At 34.9% G+C, this 15279-nt stretch overlaps 2 protein-coding genes and 2 pseudogenes across 3 annotated transcripts; 2 read left to right on the top strand and 2 right to left on the bottom strand.

Moving 5' to 3' along the window:
• Nucleotides 1-713: 713 nt before the first annotated feature.
• Nucleotides 714-3050, top strand: LOC145568075 (receptor like protein 27-like). Its single transcript, XM_081627511.1, has one exon. The coding sequence runs from the start codon at nucleotides 714-716 to the stop codon at nucleotides 3048-3050; it is 2337 nt and encodes a 778-aa protein (XP_081483637.1).
• An 834-nt stretch (nucleotides 3051-3884) lies between these two features.
• On the bottom strand, nucleotides 3885-6764 carry LOC145568074 (receptor-like protein 6). Its single transcript, XM_081627510.1, has one exon. The coding sequence runs from the start codon at nucleotides 6762-6764 to the stop codon at nucleotides 3885-3887; it is 2880 nt and encodes a 959-aa protein (XP_081483636.1).
• Nucleotides 6765-11225: 4461 nt separating this feature from the next.
• On the top strand, nucleotides 11226-12615 carry LOC145568073 (glyoxylase I 4 pseudogene; annotated as a pseudogene). Its single transcript, XR_014095766.1, has 2 exons — nucleotides 11226-11601; nucleotides 12358-12615. The product of XR_014095766.1 is annotated as a glyoxylase I 4 pseudogene (transcript).
• A 964-nt stretch (nucleotides 12616-13579) lies between these two features.
• On the bottom strand, nucleotides 13580-15212 carry LOC145568072 (serpin-Z10 pseudogene; annotated as a pseudogene).
• Nucleotides 15213-15279: the final 67 nt, after the last annotated feature.

Here is a 15279-nt window from a genome sequence, read left to right as displayed (position 1 = left end):
TTTTAGTTCATTGTCTCTTTTCAATGAATCAGAAGATGTTATTATCTGATTTGGATTGTGGAAATTTTTGGTCTTTGAAAATGTCCTGAAAAGAAACAATGTTGACTAATTGAAAGCAAAAGATGCCCAATATCTCAATTTCTATCATCATCCTTGTTCTTTAGCAAGTAATAGGAGAGGATCTTTATCATCTAGATATAAGGAATTTATCATCTTAAAATGGATAGAAAAATTGTCTCACAATATTGTTAACTCTAAGGGAAGTACATGTTACATACAAAAGTAGCTAATGATATAATGTTATTACTTGGCAAATATTTTTGGATACAAAAAAGGGATTAGGGTATTGATATTTCTAAATTCTTTGTAAATAAACGTCTGGTTTGTGTTGGTCCAACTTGGACTATAGTCTATAGTCATCGCAGGAGATAAATCAAGTCTACTTCTGTTTGGTTAGTTCGTTCTTTCCTTATCTTCTCTCGACGATTTCGTTTTCAATGTTTTGTGGCAAGTGCTATGCCCTGTCTTTCCCTCTAGTGGACTTGTAGACTTGTCAATTGTGATCCTTAACCTCAAGTCCTCAAGTGTCATCACTATAAATTCAAACAAACTAAGTGATCTTCTATATTCTTATAAAAGCCACTCTCATTTCTTCTGTTATTTGCCAATTAAAAGTTCCTCCCTAACAAAATCAGATATACACCTATATCACCATGCCTTCTCAGTGGTCTACATATATGATTTTCTTAGTTTCTTTTAGTGTACTCGTTATCGATTTTTTTGTGCTTGTTAATTATAATCTCCCTTCCCTGCAGCAATTGAAGCCACTGTGCCATGATACCGAGAAGTTTGCATTGCTTGGTTTTAAGCGAACCTTTCTTCTCGATTGTACAAAATCGATTTCCCCCTATCCAAAGGTGGAATCCTGGCATGATGTATCAGATTATCATTTTGCAAACTCAACTGTTAGTGGTGATTGCTGCAGGTGGGATGGTGTCAAATGCAACGAGGAGACAGGCCATGTCATTGGCCTTGACCTCAGTAGTAGCTGCCTTTATGGCACCTTCCCTCATAATAGCTCACTTTTTTCACTTGATCACCTCTTAGAGATCAATCTTGCTGATAATCATTTCAACTATTCTGAAATACCCTCAGACATTGGTCGTCTGTACAAGTTAACAAGCCTCAACCTCTCTGAATCTGGTTTAGGGGGCCGAATTCCTAGGGAAATTTCAAAACTATCTACCCTCTCTGTTCTCGATCTTTCTTATAATCATGACCTTTATCTATTAAGCCTAGAGAAGTTGCTTCGTAATTTAACTTGTTTGAGCCAACTCCACCTTGACCATGTTCACATACACTCTGGCGTGCCTGTTTTCTTAAGCAATCGTTCTTCACTTAAAGCTGTTACTCTTCGCAGCTGCAGTCTGGTTGGTAAATTCCCAACGGGTCTGTTACAATTACCAAATCTTGAGAAAGTTGTATTAGAGTATAATTTGGGGCTACAAGGCCATCTTCCTGATTTTCAGTCTAGCAGCCGTCTTAAACATTTAAGTCTGAGTAATACAGCATTTTTCGGAGGACTGCCAACTTCACTTGGAAATCTTGGTTCCTTAAATGTTCTTAATCTTAGTTTGTGTAAGTTCTCCGGATCAATTCCACCTTCACTAGGTAACCTGACTAAACTCACCTATCTAGCCCTTAATGACAATGACTTTAGGGGTGATCTTTCCTCCTCTATCAAGAGCCTAATACACCTTACCCAATTAACTACCTTAGATCTATCAGGTAATCAATTTTATGGTGTTATTTCTAAGCAGATTTGCACTGCAAATTCTCTGATCCACCTCGATTTATCTAACAACGCCCTCAGTGGAAAGATCCCGAGCTGCATTGGTGGTACACTTGGTGTCTCTTTACATGTTCTGAACTTAGAAAACAATAGTTTTAGTGGAAATATCCCTGATACATTCCCAACATCATGTCAATTGGAATACATTAATTTAAGACAAAATCAGTTAGAAGGTAAACTTCCAAAGTCATTGGTCAATTGTTCAATGCTTCAAGTACTACACGTTGGAGAAAATCGTATAAATGATACATTCCCATCATGGTTAGGAAGCCTTCAAAAGTTGGTGGTTCTTAGCATTAGGCAAAACAACTTTCATGGAAGTATAACAACTCCAGTTTTTGGTCGTGTTCATTGCCTGCGCATATTTGACCTGTCTTCTAATTCTTTTACCGGCGAGTTACCGGCTGATTATTTTCAAAATTGGCTTGCTTTGAAACTTTCGAGGGAATATTCCTGGGATCCATCCGACGAGTTCGACGACATTGATTACAGAACATATATGTCATTTTGTGCCTCATCGCTCATCCACAATGAGGACTACGGATATGTTGGTGTAAGCTGGAAAGGTAGTTTCCAACAATTCTCCAACAAAATTCTCTCTCTTCTCTTTGTAATTGATTTTTCAAGCAACAAATTAACGGGTAGAATTCCTGAATCGATCGGGAATTTTGTTGATCTTTTGTCACTTAATTTATCCAATAACAACCTTGTCGGTTGTATTCCATCATCTTTGAGTAATATCAAGAACCTTGAGGTGTTGGACCTTTCTCAAAACATGCTCTCAGGTAAGATCCCTCAGGAGCTGACACAGTTAAGTTCTCTTGTGGTCTTCAATGTCTCTCACAATCATCTAGTAGGAACTGTACTTCAATTATTTGATGAAAGTTCTTATTATGGGAATTTAGCATTATGTGGGCATCCTTTGCCTAACCCTTGTGGTGGTGCACCAATACTTGATTCCTGCAAGAACATAGACTCATTGCCTCCATCACCAACAGAGGAGGAAACGGAAGAGGATATCAAGTTCATTGACTGGCTTATCATATCCTTAGGGGGTGTAAATGGGTTTACTATTGGTTTTATCCTCGGGACAGTCTACATAGCTGATAGGCTTCATCAATGGTTTATCAAGACCTTTAAAAGGAGGAAGACAAATGCAAAAGCGAGGAGATCCACACCAAGGCACAGGAGAAACTGATGAACTCGTAGATGTGACCCCCTTTTGCTTTGATCATCAAGTGTTGTTATAGCATCAGTAGTTAACCAAGGATTTTCCTTTTTCTTCTTCTTTATGTGTCTTAGTGTTTGCTATCACTTCCCCACTATAGTATGTAAATTTGGCTGAATAAATAAGATAATATATTTGGTGCTTTATTTGTTTTGTGTACTACTCCCCAATTCCCCATGCATATTTCCATATTTTTTTTCTTCTTTGATTTTTCACGATATTCAAAACACTTCTTAAAATGTAGTATACAACTTTATTTCTATATGCGGAAAAAATATATTTAAAAAAATTGATATTAATAAAATATATAATGAGAAGAATGCAACAAGACCCCATTTAATTATATCACCTCTTACAAATCAATAGAAATTTACAGTTAAAGTTTTTAAGTTTAACTTAATCAATTGCAATGTGAAAAAATAGAGACAAATAAAGTATATATTGTCTTGATATATTCAACTCAATCACCTTAATTTTAAACGGGTTAAGAGTTGCTTTTAAAATAAGAACGGAGGAAGAATTCTAGCAAAACTTGCAAATCCTCATCTCATAGAGATGTTATGTTTATTTAATTCCCAAATATTACAAGCTAAGAGATCATATAACACAGTCCACAAAAGAAAGTACGAAAGTGGTGGAATAGCAATACACTAATTAAACATACATCATTGTTTCAAAAAAATAAATAAACATACACAATATTAAATACACTAATTAAACATATACCATTATTTCAAAAAAATAAAATAAACATACACCATGAAAATGCATACATAGAAGACTAGATAGACCTCTTCAAACTCATCAATGTCTTCGTCGATTGAGTGCTGATCTCCTTGCTCGTGGCTTTGGCCTCCTCCTCCTTCCGAAAGTCTCTATAAACCAATCATGATACCGATCAGTTATGTAGAGTTTTCCAATGATAAAACCTACGATGAGCCCACTTGCACAGCCCAATGATCTAATTATCCAATCAATCAACTTGGAGTCTTCTTCTGTCTCATCATTAGTCATCGATGGTGGTGGTGGATGTGGGGTGTCTGCATACTCGCACTTCTTGGACAAGAAAGCTCCACAAAGTGCTAAGTTGCCATCAAAAGAGCTATCGTCGAAAGTATTAAACTGCTTCCCTTGAGGTATCCGTCCCACAAGACGATTGTGAGAGACATTAAAGACCTCAAGAGATGTTAGCTCGACTAACTGCTGTGGGATCTCTCCTGATAGCATGTTTTGAGAAAGGTCTAATGACTCGAGATCTGTAATATTTCCTAGCGACGAGGGGATACCACCAACAAGGTTGTTGTTCGATAGGTTAAGAGCCTGAAGCCCCCTTAGTTTTCCAAGGATGTCCGGGATCTCACTCGTAAAGTTATTGCTTGAGAAATCAATCACTCGAGAAATGGTCAAAACCTTTGTGTATAATGTATCTCTACCTTTATTTGTAATTGTGATTTCATAGGGATATTGCTCATTTATAGTATAAATGGTACCCATTGCTGAATAATCTATCTCAATATCTGTATTAGATGCATTCGGCTGATCTTCAATTGTCACCCTCATTGCTGGCCAATTTTCAAGATACGAGTATGGTAAGTCACCACAAAAGAAATTGTAAGACAAGTCAATTATTCGTAAGCTATGAAAATGATCATTAGGCCGATTATTTGAAGTGTCTATTGTACCGGAAAATCTATTATGCCTCAAGATAAGAGCTTGTAAATTGGGAAGATTTCCTAGCCATGACGGAAATGTGTCATTAACACGATTTTCCCCTACATCAAGTACCTCGAGCATTGTACAATTGTCCAACGACTTTGGCAACGGGCCTCCCAATTGATTTTTGCTTAGATTAATCATCTTCAATTTGCATGCTCTTGTGAATGAAATATGAGATATGGTACCATGTAAATTATTTCCAAGTAAATTTAAGACTTGCATAGATGTAGCGAGAAGAGGACCTATACAACTTGGGATGTGGCCGTTAAGGTTATTGCCTGATAAATCAAGATAGGCTAGAGAAGTCGCGCTACAGATTTCTTCAGGAATAGCCCCAGATAACTTATTTTGATACACTCCATAAATTTTCAAGGACTTTGGTGGAATTGGAAGTACTCCTTGGAACATGTTAAAGTTCATATAGAAGACTTCCAAGTTATTCCACGGAAGGAAAACTTGAGGTTGCTCAAAGCCGGAAATAGAGTTGATATCAAGTATGATTACCAAGAGACTATTTGCAGTCGTGTTTACAAACCATTGTGGTATGTTGCCAGTGATGTTGTTTCCCGAAAGATCTAGGTAAAATAACCCATCTTGATAACGTAAGAACATTGGGAATTCAGTTAAGTTACACGCTACAAGCTGCAAGTTACCAAACTTTGAAAGGGAAGAATTGGTGCTTGCATTAGTAGTAGGAAATTTGAGGTTGATGCCGTAAAAGTTTAGTGTTTGGAGATATGGGAGTTTCAATAACGGATCAAACATGCCAACTGAACCATTTGATGATAAAGAGAGTGTTTCAAGACTAGTAAGATGGGAAAACCACGAGGGTATTACCGGACCTTGAAACTGATTATCATACAAATATAAGTCAGTTAGTTTCGTCAAATTTGCAAGAGAAAATGGTAATGGACTAGTCAGTTGGTTATAGCGAAGGTCTAACCAATTGAGTCTAGTAAGGTTTGCAAGAGTAGGAGGCATTCCGCCACACAAAACATTGCGAGAAAGTTCTAGCTCCTCTAGTTTGTTTAGCTTAAGCAACCATGAATTTAATATTCGAGGACTAACACAAAGATTAGATAGATGCAAAGATGTGAGATGTGTTAGATTTGTAACAGAATATGGTAAGTCACCTTTGAAATTATTTCCGAACCCACCAAGGTTTAGATGAGTGAGCTTTGTCAAGTTACCTATAGAAGATGGGATTGGACCGGCGAAACTAGCCCTCCAAAGGTTTAGACTAGTCAAATGGCTAAGTCTTCCAATTGAAGGAGGTAATTCTCCGGAAAAAGATGTTGACCCAAGCTCTAATATTCTAAGAGGACTATTATATGAAAACTCTGGAAAAATTCCTCTTAGATTATTGTTGTGAAACAAAGAAATGTTTTCAAGATTCGGCAGTTGCAAGATTTTTGTTGGAAACATACCATATAAGTTGCAAAAATTGAGTGAGAGAACTTTAAGTGAAGTGAAGTTGCCTAAGATAACAGGAACAACAGAAGATATATCAACATAATCAAGAAGAAGTTGAGTTAAATTGGTCAAATTTTTAACCAACTTCTTAAAACTCAAATCATGACCAAATTCTAAACCGTCGTTAGATGAAAGATCAAGAATTGAGAGGGTGGACAATTTTGACATTTCGAATGGAATTTGGCCTATGAAAGCCGAGTGAGAGAGGTTAAGCTTTCTTAATTTAGAAAGACGGCCAATGGTTGAGGGGATTTGAGAATAGTCGAAGTTATTATTAGCAAGATTAAGTTCTAAAAGATGGTTAAGGTGGTAGAGACTGTTGTTCAAAGGGAAGGTGCCGTAAAGGCAACTGTTACTAAGGTCGAGGCCAATCACATGACCCGTCTCCTCATTGCACTTGACACCATCCCACTTACAACAATCCTCGAGGCTAAGATCAGTACCATTACCTAGATGATGATGATGATCCGATGAGAAGGGCAGCCATGACTTCATCTTTGGACGCGCAAAAGCCGTACAATTGATGAGAAGGCTTTGCTTGAACTGAAGCAAAGCCAACTTTTCATGGTCATGACATAAGATTTTTGGTTGCGGCTGCTGCAAGGTAGCATGGAAAGAGTTACTATATGCAAGTACAAAATTATTAGAAGCAAGAGAAAATAATAATGAAAATAAACATATTATTATTAAGAAGCATATTGTAGACAATAAAGTAGCCATGAATTGTGATGTAGCTTATTTTGATGGAGGTTGGTATAGTATGTATTTTTGAGTGAGCAACAATTGATTTGGGAATGAGACTTTTATAGAAGGTTAGAATTAATGTAAATCACTAACATACGTTTGTAGTTGAAAAGTATGTAAAAAATTGAGCACAAAACATAGACTTTCAGTCTTATTAGATATTACATGTAAGAAAATGACCAAATGTCCAAATGTGTACGCTATTATTCTTATGTTTATTTCGCATGCTGTTATTATTCATATACGACTAAGTCTAAGTGTCTAACCCCCTAATTATCCTGAAATGTCAAAAAGAGGAAAGGAAAAAAAAAAAAAAAAAAAAGTCTCTACCCAGTGCATCAAGTCAATGAAAAGTCATGGCGTCAACCATAAATTTCAAGAGGAGATGGGGGAGGGTGGGACCTTAATTTTTTTTCTTCATCAATCAATAACTTTATACTAAAACAGACATCGGGAGTGTCACGTGTCACATCCTGATGCTATTTTTCCCCTCCAAAACTCCCCTTTCCTTTTCACTTTTTTTTTTTTTTTTTTTTTATTTTTTTTTTTTTTTTTTTTTTTTTTGTTAACATTTGATTCTATAATAATATCATTCCAAATATTTTATGTTATTTATATGACTATTTTTTCTTTTTGTTAATATTTGATTTTGTTTCTATAATAATACCATTCAAAATCTTTTATGTTGTCTTTGTGACAAATATATTCCTTTATTTTACTTGGTGTTCATAATTTTTTTAAACACAATCCTTTTTAATTGTCTTTCAAATGGAGTATTATTAAATTTTGCAAAAAAATTATAATAAATTGATTCATACAAGATGTTAAAGAAATTACTTTAAAAAATACTTTTTTTTCCAATTCCTCAAGCTAATATTTCAATTTCAATTTCAATATGACTATAAATTCAAATTAATTATAATTTTGTTTCTGAGATTTTACTACTACGTATATATTATTACAAATTAAGGACTTATAAAGTATAGTATAACTATAAAATAAATTTTGTGTTTGACAATTATATCATATGTCTAGACCTAGCAAATGGGTCATTCGAGTTAGGTATGGGTCGGGTCATTTCAGGCCGGGTCGGGTCATTTCGGGTTTCTGGTTGATTTCAGGTCAACTGATAATCGGGTTGGGTCGGGTTTCGGGTCGAGTTGTGGTCGGGTCAAGTTTGGGTCGGGTCAGTTCGGGTCGGGTCAATCTTCGGGTCCAATTTTCGGGTCAACTTCGGGTCGGGTCATATTCGGGTCGATGCATTGGGTTAAATTCAACTCTTTATATATATTTATATATTTTTTGACGAGAAACTCACTATATTTATTAAGGCTACTTTCTTCATGGAATACAGTAATTGTTTGACTTTAGATTATTTTGTAATTTCATTTGGTACTGAACATTATGTTATGTACGCATTATTATTGTACTATTTTTTTTTTCTTTGTAGACTTGTGAGAATTGAGACTTTTATTTCGAGCTTTAGTTAATTCTTTTAATCTTATGGACAAACTCCGTAAAATCGTCGTTAAAATTCAATTTTTTTACGAATTTTTAATAACTTATAGAGATAAAGGCCGAAGAAATCGAGAAAAGTAATGCTCAAAATATGTAAATTACTTACACTGTTACACATTACAAATTAATAAAAAAAAAATTAAGTAAGTTTGATTGTGGTTTTTTTCGATTGCGGTTTTTTTCTATTTCGGTTTGCTTAGCCAGTCTTTATTTAGCTTAAATAGATTCTGGTCATTTAAGGTATAAGATAATTTTGGTTCTGGTCATTTTGGGTTTCGAGTCTATTTGGGTCAATTAATTCAAGTTAAAGGTCGGGTCACTTTGGATATCGGGTCAACTACGGGTCTCGGGTCAGGTCGGGTCGTTTCGAGTCTCGGGTCAACTTCGGGTTGGGTCATCTCGGGTTGGGTCATTTTGGGTCTGGTCAATTCGGGTTTCAGGTTAAGGTCGGGTCAATTCCACTTCGAGTCGGGTTGATTCGGGTTTTGGGTCGATTTCGGGTCATGGGTCGGGTCATTCGGGTCGGGATCAGAATCACCAGGTCTACATATGTCTAATTGTAGGAAAAGGTAAAATATCAATTAATTGTAGTCTAATTATAGGAAAAGGTAAAACATCATATTTTGTTTGATTAATTTTTGATGTTTATTAAAAAATTATTTATAAATAAGTATTTAATAATATAGCCACTAGCTAGACTAGATCTAGCCAAGTATCGCCTGAAAAAATACTGGGTTTAGGCAGCCTAAAAAATCCATTTTTATTTAATTTTTCGCTTGCTTATTAATATAGATAGATTATGACATTATAATTTCTATATTTGATGTGTATGTTTTATTAAATTTTATTTGTTGGATATTCTTACAAAAACTAGATTTATCGTGCATGGCACGGGCCTTAAACTAGTTATTAATATTTTAAAGTAGGAAAGATATAAGATATACATTAAAGTAAATACGTCCTCTTTTTGTATTTACCTATAACACTTTTTATTTATGCTTGTAATTATAAGATATACATTAAAGTAATACGTCCTCTTGCTTGTATTTACTTGTAACACTTCTCTTCATTATATTAAGTCTTTTTGGTCAAACATACCTATTGTTCTCTTTCCTTATTAACAAGGGAGTTTGAGAATTTTTCAACAATGGAGATCCAAAAGTTCTTCAACAATGGAGGGAATGTTTTCAAACAATGACAAAGACCTACAATTTGAGGATACCAATGCCCTTATTTATGAGACTAATGGCAAATTAAATATAAGACTAAGATATGTATCACTTTATAACGATTGTGGTTTAGTTACTGATATCTTTTATTACCAATATGCTTTTGGTGTTCCACCCAATTCACCCTTTAGGTTAATTTAGATTTTTTGAGGCTCAATTTGGGATGGTTAGGAACTCAGTCCTCTCCCAATTATTGTTGCGGCCTTACGAAAGATCGAATACGCAATTCTCTGTATCAAGTGCAGCTCCTATCACCATTACATGCAACAACAATCAATTGGTTTTTATTACCAATATGTAAAAGTAATAAAAATTTGATATTAATAAAGTATAAACCGAGACGAATCTAACAAAATTCCACAAAACTACATTTTTATGAATTGATTTGAAACCGCAACCGCAATTAGGGCCATACTAGTATATAAAGGGGCTCAAGTGATCACCCCTTATTAATTAAAACGATGCTGATAGGAAATTCTATTTAAATAAGAAAAAAAATAGTATCACATTTTTATAGTGTCTAACAGTGGCGGATCTAGGGGTACATAGAGTTACAGCTATACCCCCATTCCGCTGGAGGAAAAAAAAATCTGGTAAGAAAAGAGACCGCCTGTATCAAATAGGTGGTCTCTTAGTTACTGTTATGTAGTTATAGCCTAGGCACTGAATCAGGCCTCCCTTGTTTGTGATAACTTCAAAGAGATCGCCTATTTAAAAAACAGGTCTCTTAGACTCTTAAGTGAAATATTTATTTTTTAAAGCCAGGTTAGTATTTCGATCAAAGAGACCAGTTGTTCCAAATAACAGTCTCTTAGATAATCTCTTTTTTTCAAAAACATATGTAGTTACTCAATAATACTCGTAAGACTTATTGTCGGAGAATGGAGTGTATCGTACCCGCTAATACTAATGCAAAGTAAAATTATTTATGATTTACGATTTAATAAACTCAAAATTTAGCTAAGAAAAATATATTGCAATCCACGTATTATTTCGTAAATTTTTTATCGAACTTTATTTCGTACCCCCATTTCCCAAATCCTGGATACGCCACTGGTGTCTAATCCATAATCTCGAACTTGGTTAATCTGTAAGACTAATAATGAGAGGTTATGGGCCGATAAGGTAGTTAAAAAATAAAATAAAATAAAATAAAAAACCTCATTCGAGGAAAAAATACATGTCCAACAATTACAAAATTACAAGAGTAGGGCTCCACTTCACCATGAAGTAATCTGCCCTTAGCACGATTGCAAATGCACCGCCATTAAAGACACATCATGCCAAACTTATAACTGTCCTCCTGAAAATCTACCACCTCATCATCCTTGATGCATTTCCTACCTCCACGTGTCACTTCTCACCTTCTTCAAAACAATAGGCAGAAGGAATAAATAAATAAACCTTTCATCTTTGACGCATACTAACTATACTAGTAACTAAACCACTTTAAAAAAATCTTTGAGAAAATTAATTGAAAGCAAAGCATGGGAAGCAATCAACAAAGAAGAGAGCAAGATCATGAAAGTGTAAGGGAGCAAGAAGAAGATGAGAAGAAGCACGACAGTGACCATGACCATGACCACGACCACGACCACGATCTTCCATCGATGGCACTAAACCATGTGTCAAGACTATGTAGATCAGTGGAAGATTCATTAGAGTTTTACACCAAAGTTTTGGGGTTTGTAAAAATTGAGAGGCCTCAAGCTTTTAATTTCGACGGGGCTTGGCTTTTCAATTACGGTGTTGGTATTCATTTGGTTCAGTCTAAGGATGAAGATCGTTTGCCTTCAGATAAGACGGCCTTAGATCCCATGGACAACCACATCTCCTTTCAGGTATCGTACGTATCTTTTGACATCTTTTTTTATTCGAGTGAGGGGAGGATCTTTATTGAGACTCATAGCGCCATAGTAGCCTAAAGGCTATTAAACATAAATAATACATACCCTCTGTCCCTATTTTTCTGCCCCATTCTAAAAAATTGAGTCAAATTTTAGAATCTTTGACTGTAAATTCTCATTAATTTATAAAAGATAATATAGTCAAGTGGGGTATTATTGAATTTGTCTCATTGTATTAATACTCCCTCCGTCCCTTAATATAAAGTCTTTTTTGTTATTATGCGAGAATTAAGAAAGTTGTAAATTTTTTAAAAAAAATAATGATTACAAGTACATATATGCATGTGAGGTTAGAGAGAGATAGAGAGAAAGAAAAGTAGGTGGGAATAATCGAAGAGATAAAGTGTTGGAAATTGTTGTTAAAAGTACAAAAAAGTAATGGAAAAAATATGACAACTCATTAAAAAGAGAGTAATAATGTTAAAAAATACAACCTTAAAATAGAAAGAGGTATTGTATTTTGATTTACCCAAAAAGAAAATGGGGCTTTTTATTAAGGGAGGAGTATTAAATTTTTATTATTTTTATGCATGTAAAAATGGAGTTGCGCATTTTAAGACGTGTGTTGGAAACCGTGATAAATCAAATGGGGCTAGGGACAAATAGAGTGATGAGTTATTCGATTCAATTTTATGTTAGTTTTTTATATTATCTATCAAGTCATTTAACTTGATAATGTGGAGTATGTAGTGTGAGGATATGGAGGCAATAGAGCAAAGACTGAAGGAATACAATGTCAAGTACATGAAGAGAACGGTGGATGACGAAGAGAACAAGACGTCGATCGATCAGCTATTCTTCAATGATCCAGACGGATTCATGATAGAGATGTGTAATTGTGAGAATCTAAAGCTTGTACCAGCAGGGTCTATGGGTAATATTAAGCTCCCATGTGACCGTCATAACCCTCCTATTCAGCTTCGAAAAGATGATAATGGTACAAATTAGAGGAGATTTCGACTTAAATTTGTTGTTCTTCATTTTAACAAAGAAAATGGATTATTTGAAGTTAAGAGTAGCTTGTTTTATTTTATTTTTATTAAGAAGCAAGGTTCATTGTTCACTTCCTTTCATTTTTGTCAAAGGAAAGGAATATGTATCTCATCATTTGTTGGTTTCATGATGGTTATAAACAAGTTAAGTTGTTTTGGTATTCAATTTTTTGCCTTTTTGGGATTAAAGCTTTGATTATTGTATTTTGGAATACTTTCTGCTAGATGTAGCTATTAAATTATTTATTGACCATGATAATGAATTCTGGAGTGACAAATTGGTTTGCATCAATGCCAAGCACATTGCAAGCCAATCATACACCAATTATAAGCCTTACAAACCCAAGTAAACGACTTACGGTTACAGAGTTTTTTTTTTTTTTTTTTGGTGTTTACAGAGCTTAAAGATAAGCTAGTACTATAACTCGTACAAATATAGTGTCAACAGTTCAATACATATCAATTAGTTCGGTTCAATAGGCAATAATGCAATATAGAAACATTAAATTTAATCAGAAATTCAAATCAAAATTAAATTCTCCAAAGTTATTAAACTTGTGATTACCACAAAGTAAGCATCAAAATCAATCCTTTCAAAATAGTGAAAATACAGTTTAAAAAAAATTAAAAATAGCTAGTAAAACTTTAAACAAGACTGCTAAATTGAATGAACACAATAGCTTAATTCTCATTGATGGCTTCAACCCCAATATATAAAATACAAGTTAACCCTAATATAATAGGATTAGGAAACTAGAAAAATAAGGAAAATATATCAAAAGATATTAACTAGCCCCAAAAGATAATAACAAAATATTTCCTAAAATATATCCTCAATAAAGACGTAATCCCTTCCATAGCAGTAAGTACTAAGCAGCATTATTATTGCATCCATAAGTGATGAATTTGCTATGTTAAGCCTAACCTTGTAAAGGATTAAGCACAGTGCCAATGAAAAGTATCGCACCCGAATAATCATCCCTAATCATGAACAGAAAAGGATGATCAGCCACAAAGTTAATAGGGGGTGGAGGCGTTCTAAAATTTAAACCTCCACACATAGTTACGGCCCTAGTGAAAGCCACGGCTTTCGTTCCTACTTCGTCGGTTTGTACCCGACACTTCTGAATCACGTCCGAGAGATAAAGCTGTTGTTCATCACCCCAAGTAGAGGACTCTATAATTTTACTAAGATCCTTACAACCCACATCAAACGGCAGTGTCAATCCCAACTTTGTCATAGGCTCGCCAAGTGAATGCTCGCATTCAAAATCAAATTTTGGAATCGAAAGGTTGTCAATTAATTCATACTTAAGCTTTATCTTGTCCTTGAACATACTTGAATTCATTTGTATCGTGTCCAACAACTTCGACAACCCGTCATTGGTGTCCGGGAGGAAGATATACATAGAAAAGCCCCTTTTTGTTTCGCCCATCGGGACTTCCTCCTCCTCTTCATATAACAACCTTATAACTTGACATCCATCAAAGGTTCCGTAGTCGTAGTGCGTATCAGTTTTGTTCATGAAAGGAACTTGAATTTTTTCTCCATTGAGCAAGTAAAAGTCTTCGTCTTTTGTGTATTCTGGCTTGAATTTCTTAACCCAAGTTCCTTTGAAGTACAGAGCATTTACCAATAGCATAACTGTGTCATTAGAAAGAGACTCTTTTGTAATGAGTTCTTTGATCAAACCTTTTGATTCTTTTTCAGCCCATAAGTTCACTTCTTTTACCACTTCATCAACCTTCAAATTGCAAAAAAAAAAAAAAAAAAAAAAAAAATGCATAATGAGAATCCATAAGTACATAGGTCAAAATTTTGGGATTCATTAAGCACAGAACACCTTTGTTTTGTTGCACATAGTAAGAAACAGAGAATAAAGTGGAAGTCAAACGAAAAAAAAAAAAAAAAATTCTTCGTAATATACTGAAATTGGATTTGGGGACCTATTCCAAATAATAAACTAGCAAAAGAAACCTAATACATAATCATGCACAAATAATATTAAAACAATTGTACCAAGATTATGAGATGAGTACCTGGTTCACAAAATCAACAACCTTAGACTCAGCTTTGTACAAATCCCTCAAAACCTTTTGGAACGACGCGTTTAGGGTATAGATTTGATCAACCCACAAACTATTGACGGAAGATAATCCTAATTCATCATCATCATCCTTTGCTTCTTTGAGGATATTGGCTAACACAGACGCCCCCGCAAAAAAGTCATCCACGCCATCACACTCGAGAAGCTTCATTAACTGGCCTAGCGTCGACCCCTTTGCACCAAGGGCAATCATGTTAAGCACGACGTCCATCGAAAGCGGGGAACAAACAACATTCTTAGGATTATCAATGGTAAGATTTTCTTGCAAGATGTGGTTGGCCACTTTTAAGCTGAATTTCATTGCGAGGCGGATGTCGTGGGAGATCCGGCAGTACCGACGGTGCGTGGTGCACTGTTTTTTTTCCACATATGTGAAATCCACATCATTGAATTCCCCCATGTCTTCGGAGTCGGAATTATGGTTTGCAGTCAAATTCTTCGTCATGATGTGTGCAATATTTGGGAAAACCCTAATGGATATACTTTGATAGAGTATGTTTTTAAACTTTAAT

Source organism: Chenopodium album, chromosome 11, assembly GCF_948465745.1.
Source record: "Chenopodium album chromosome 11, dcCheAlbu1.1, whole genome shotgun sequence".
Taxonomy (NCBI): domain Eukaryota; kingdom Viridiplantae; phylum Streptophyta; class Magnoliopsida; order Caryophyllales; family Amaranthaceae; genus Chenopodium; species Chenopodium album.
This window is presented reverse-complemented; position numbering and strand designations above follow the sequence as displayed.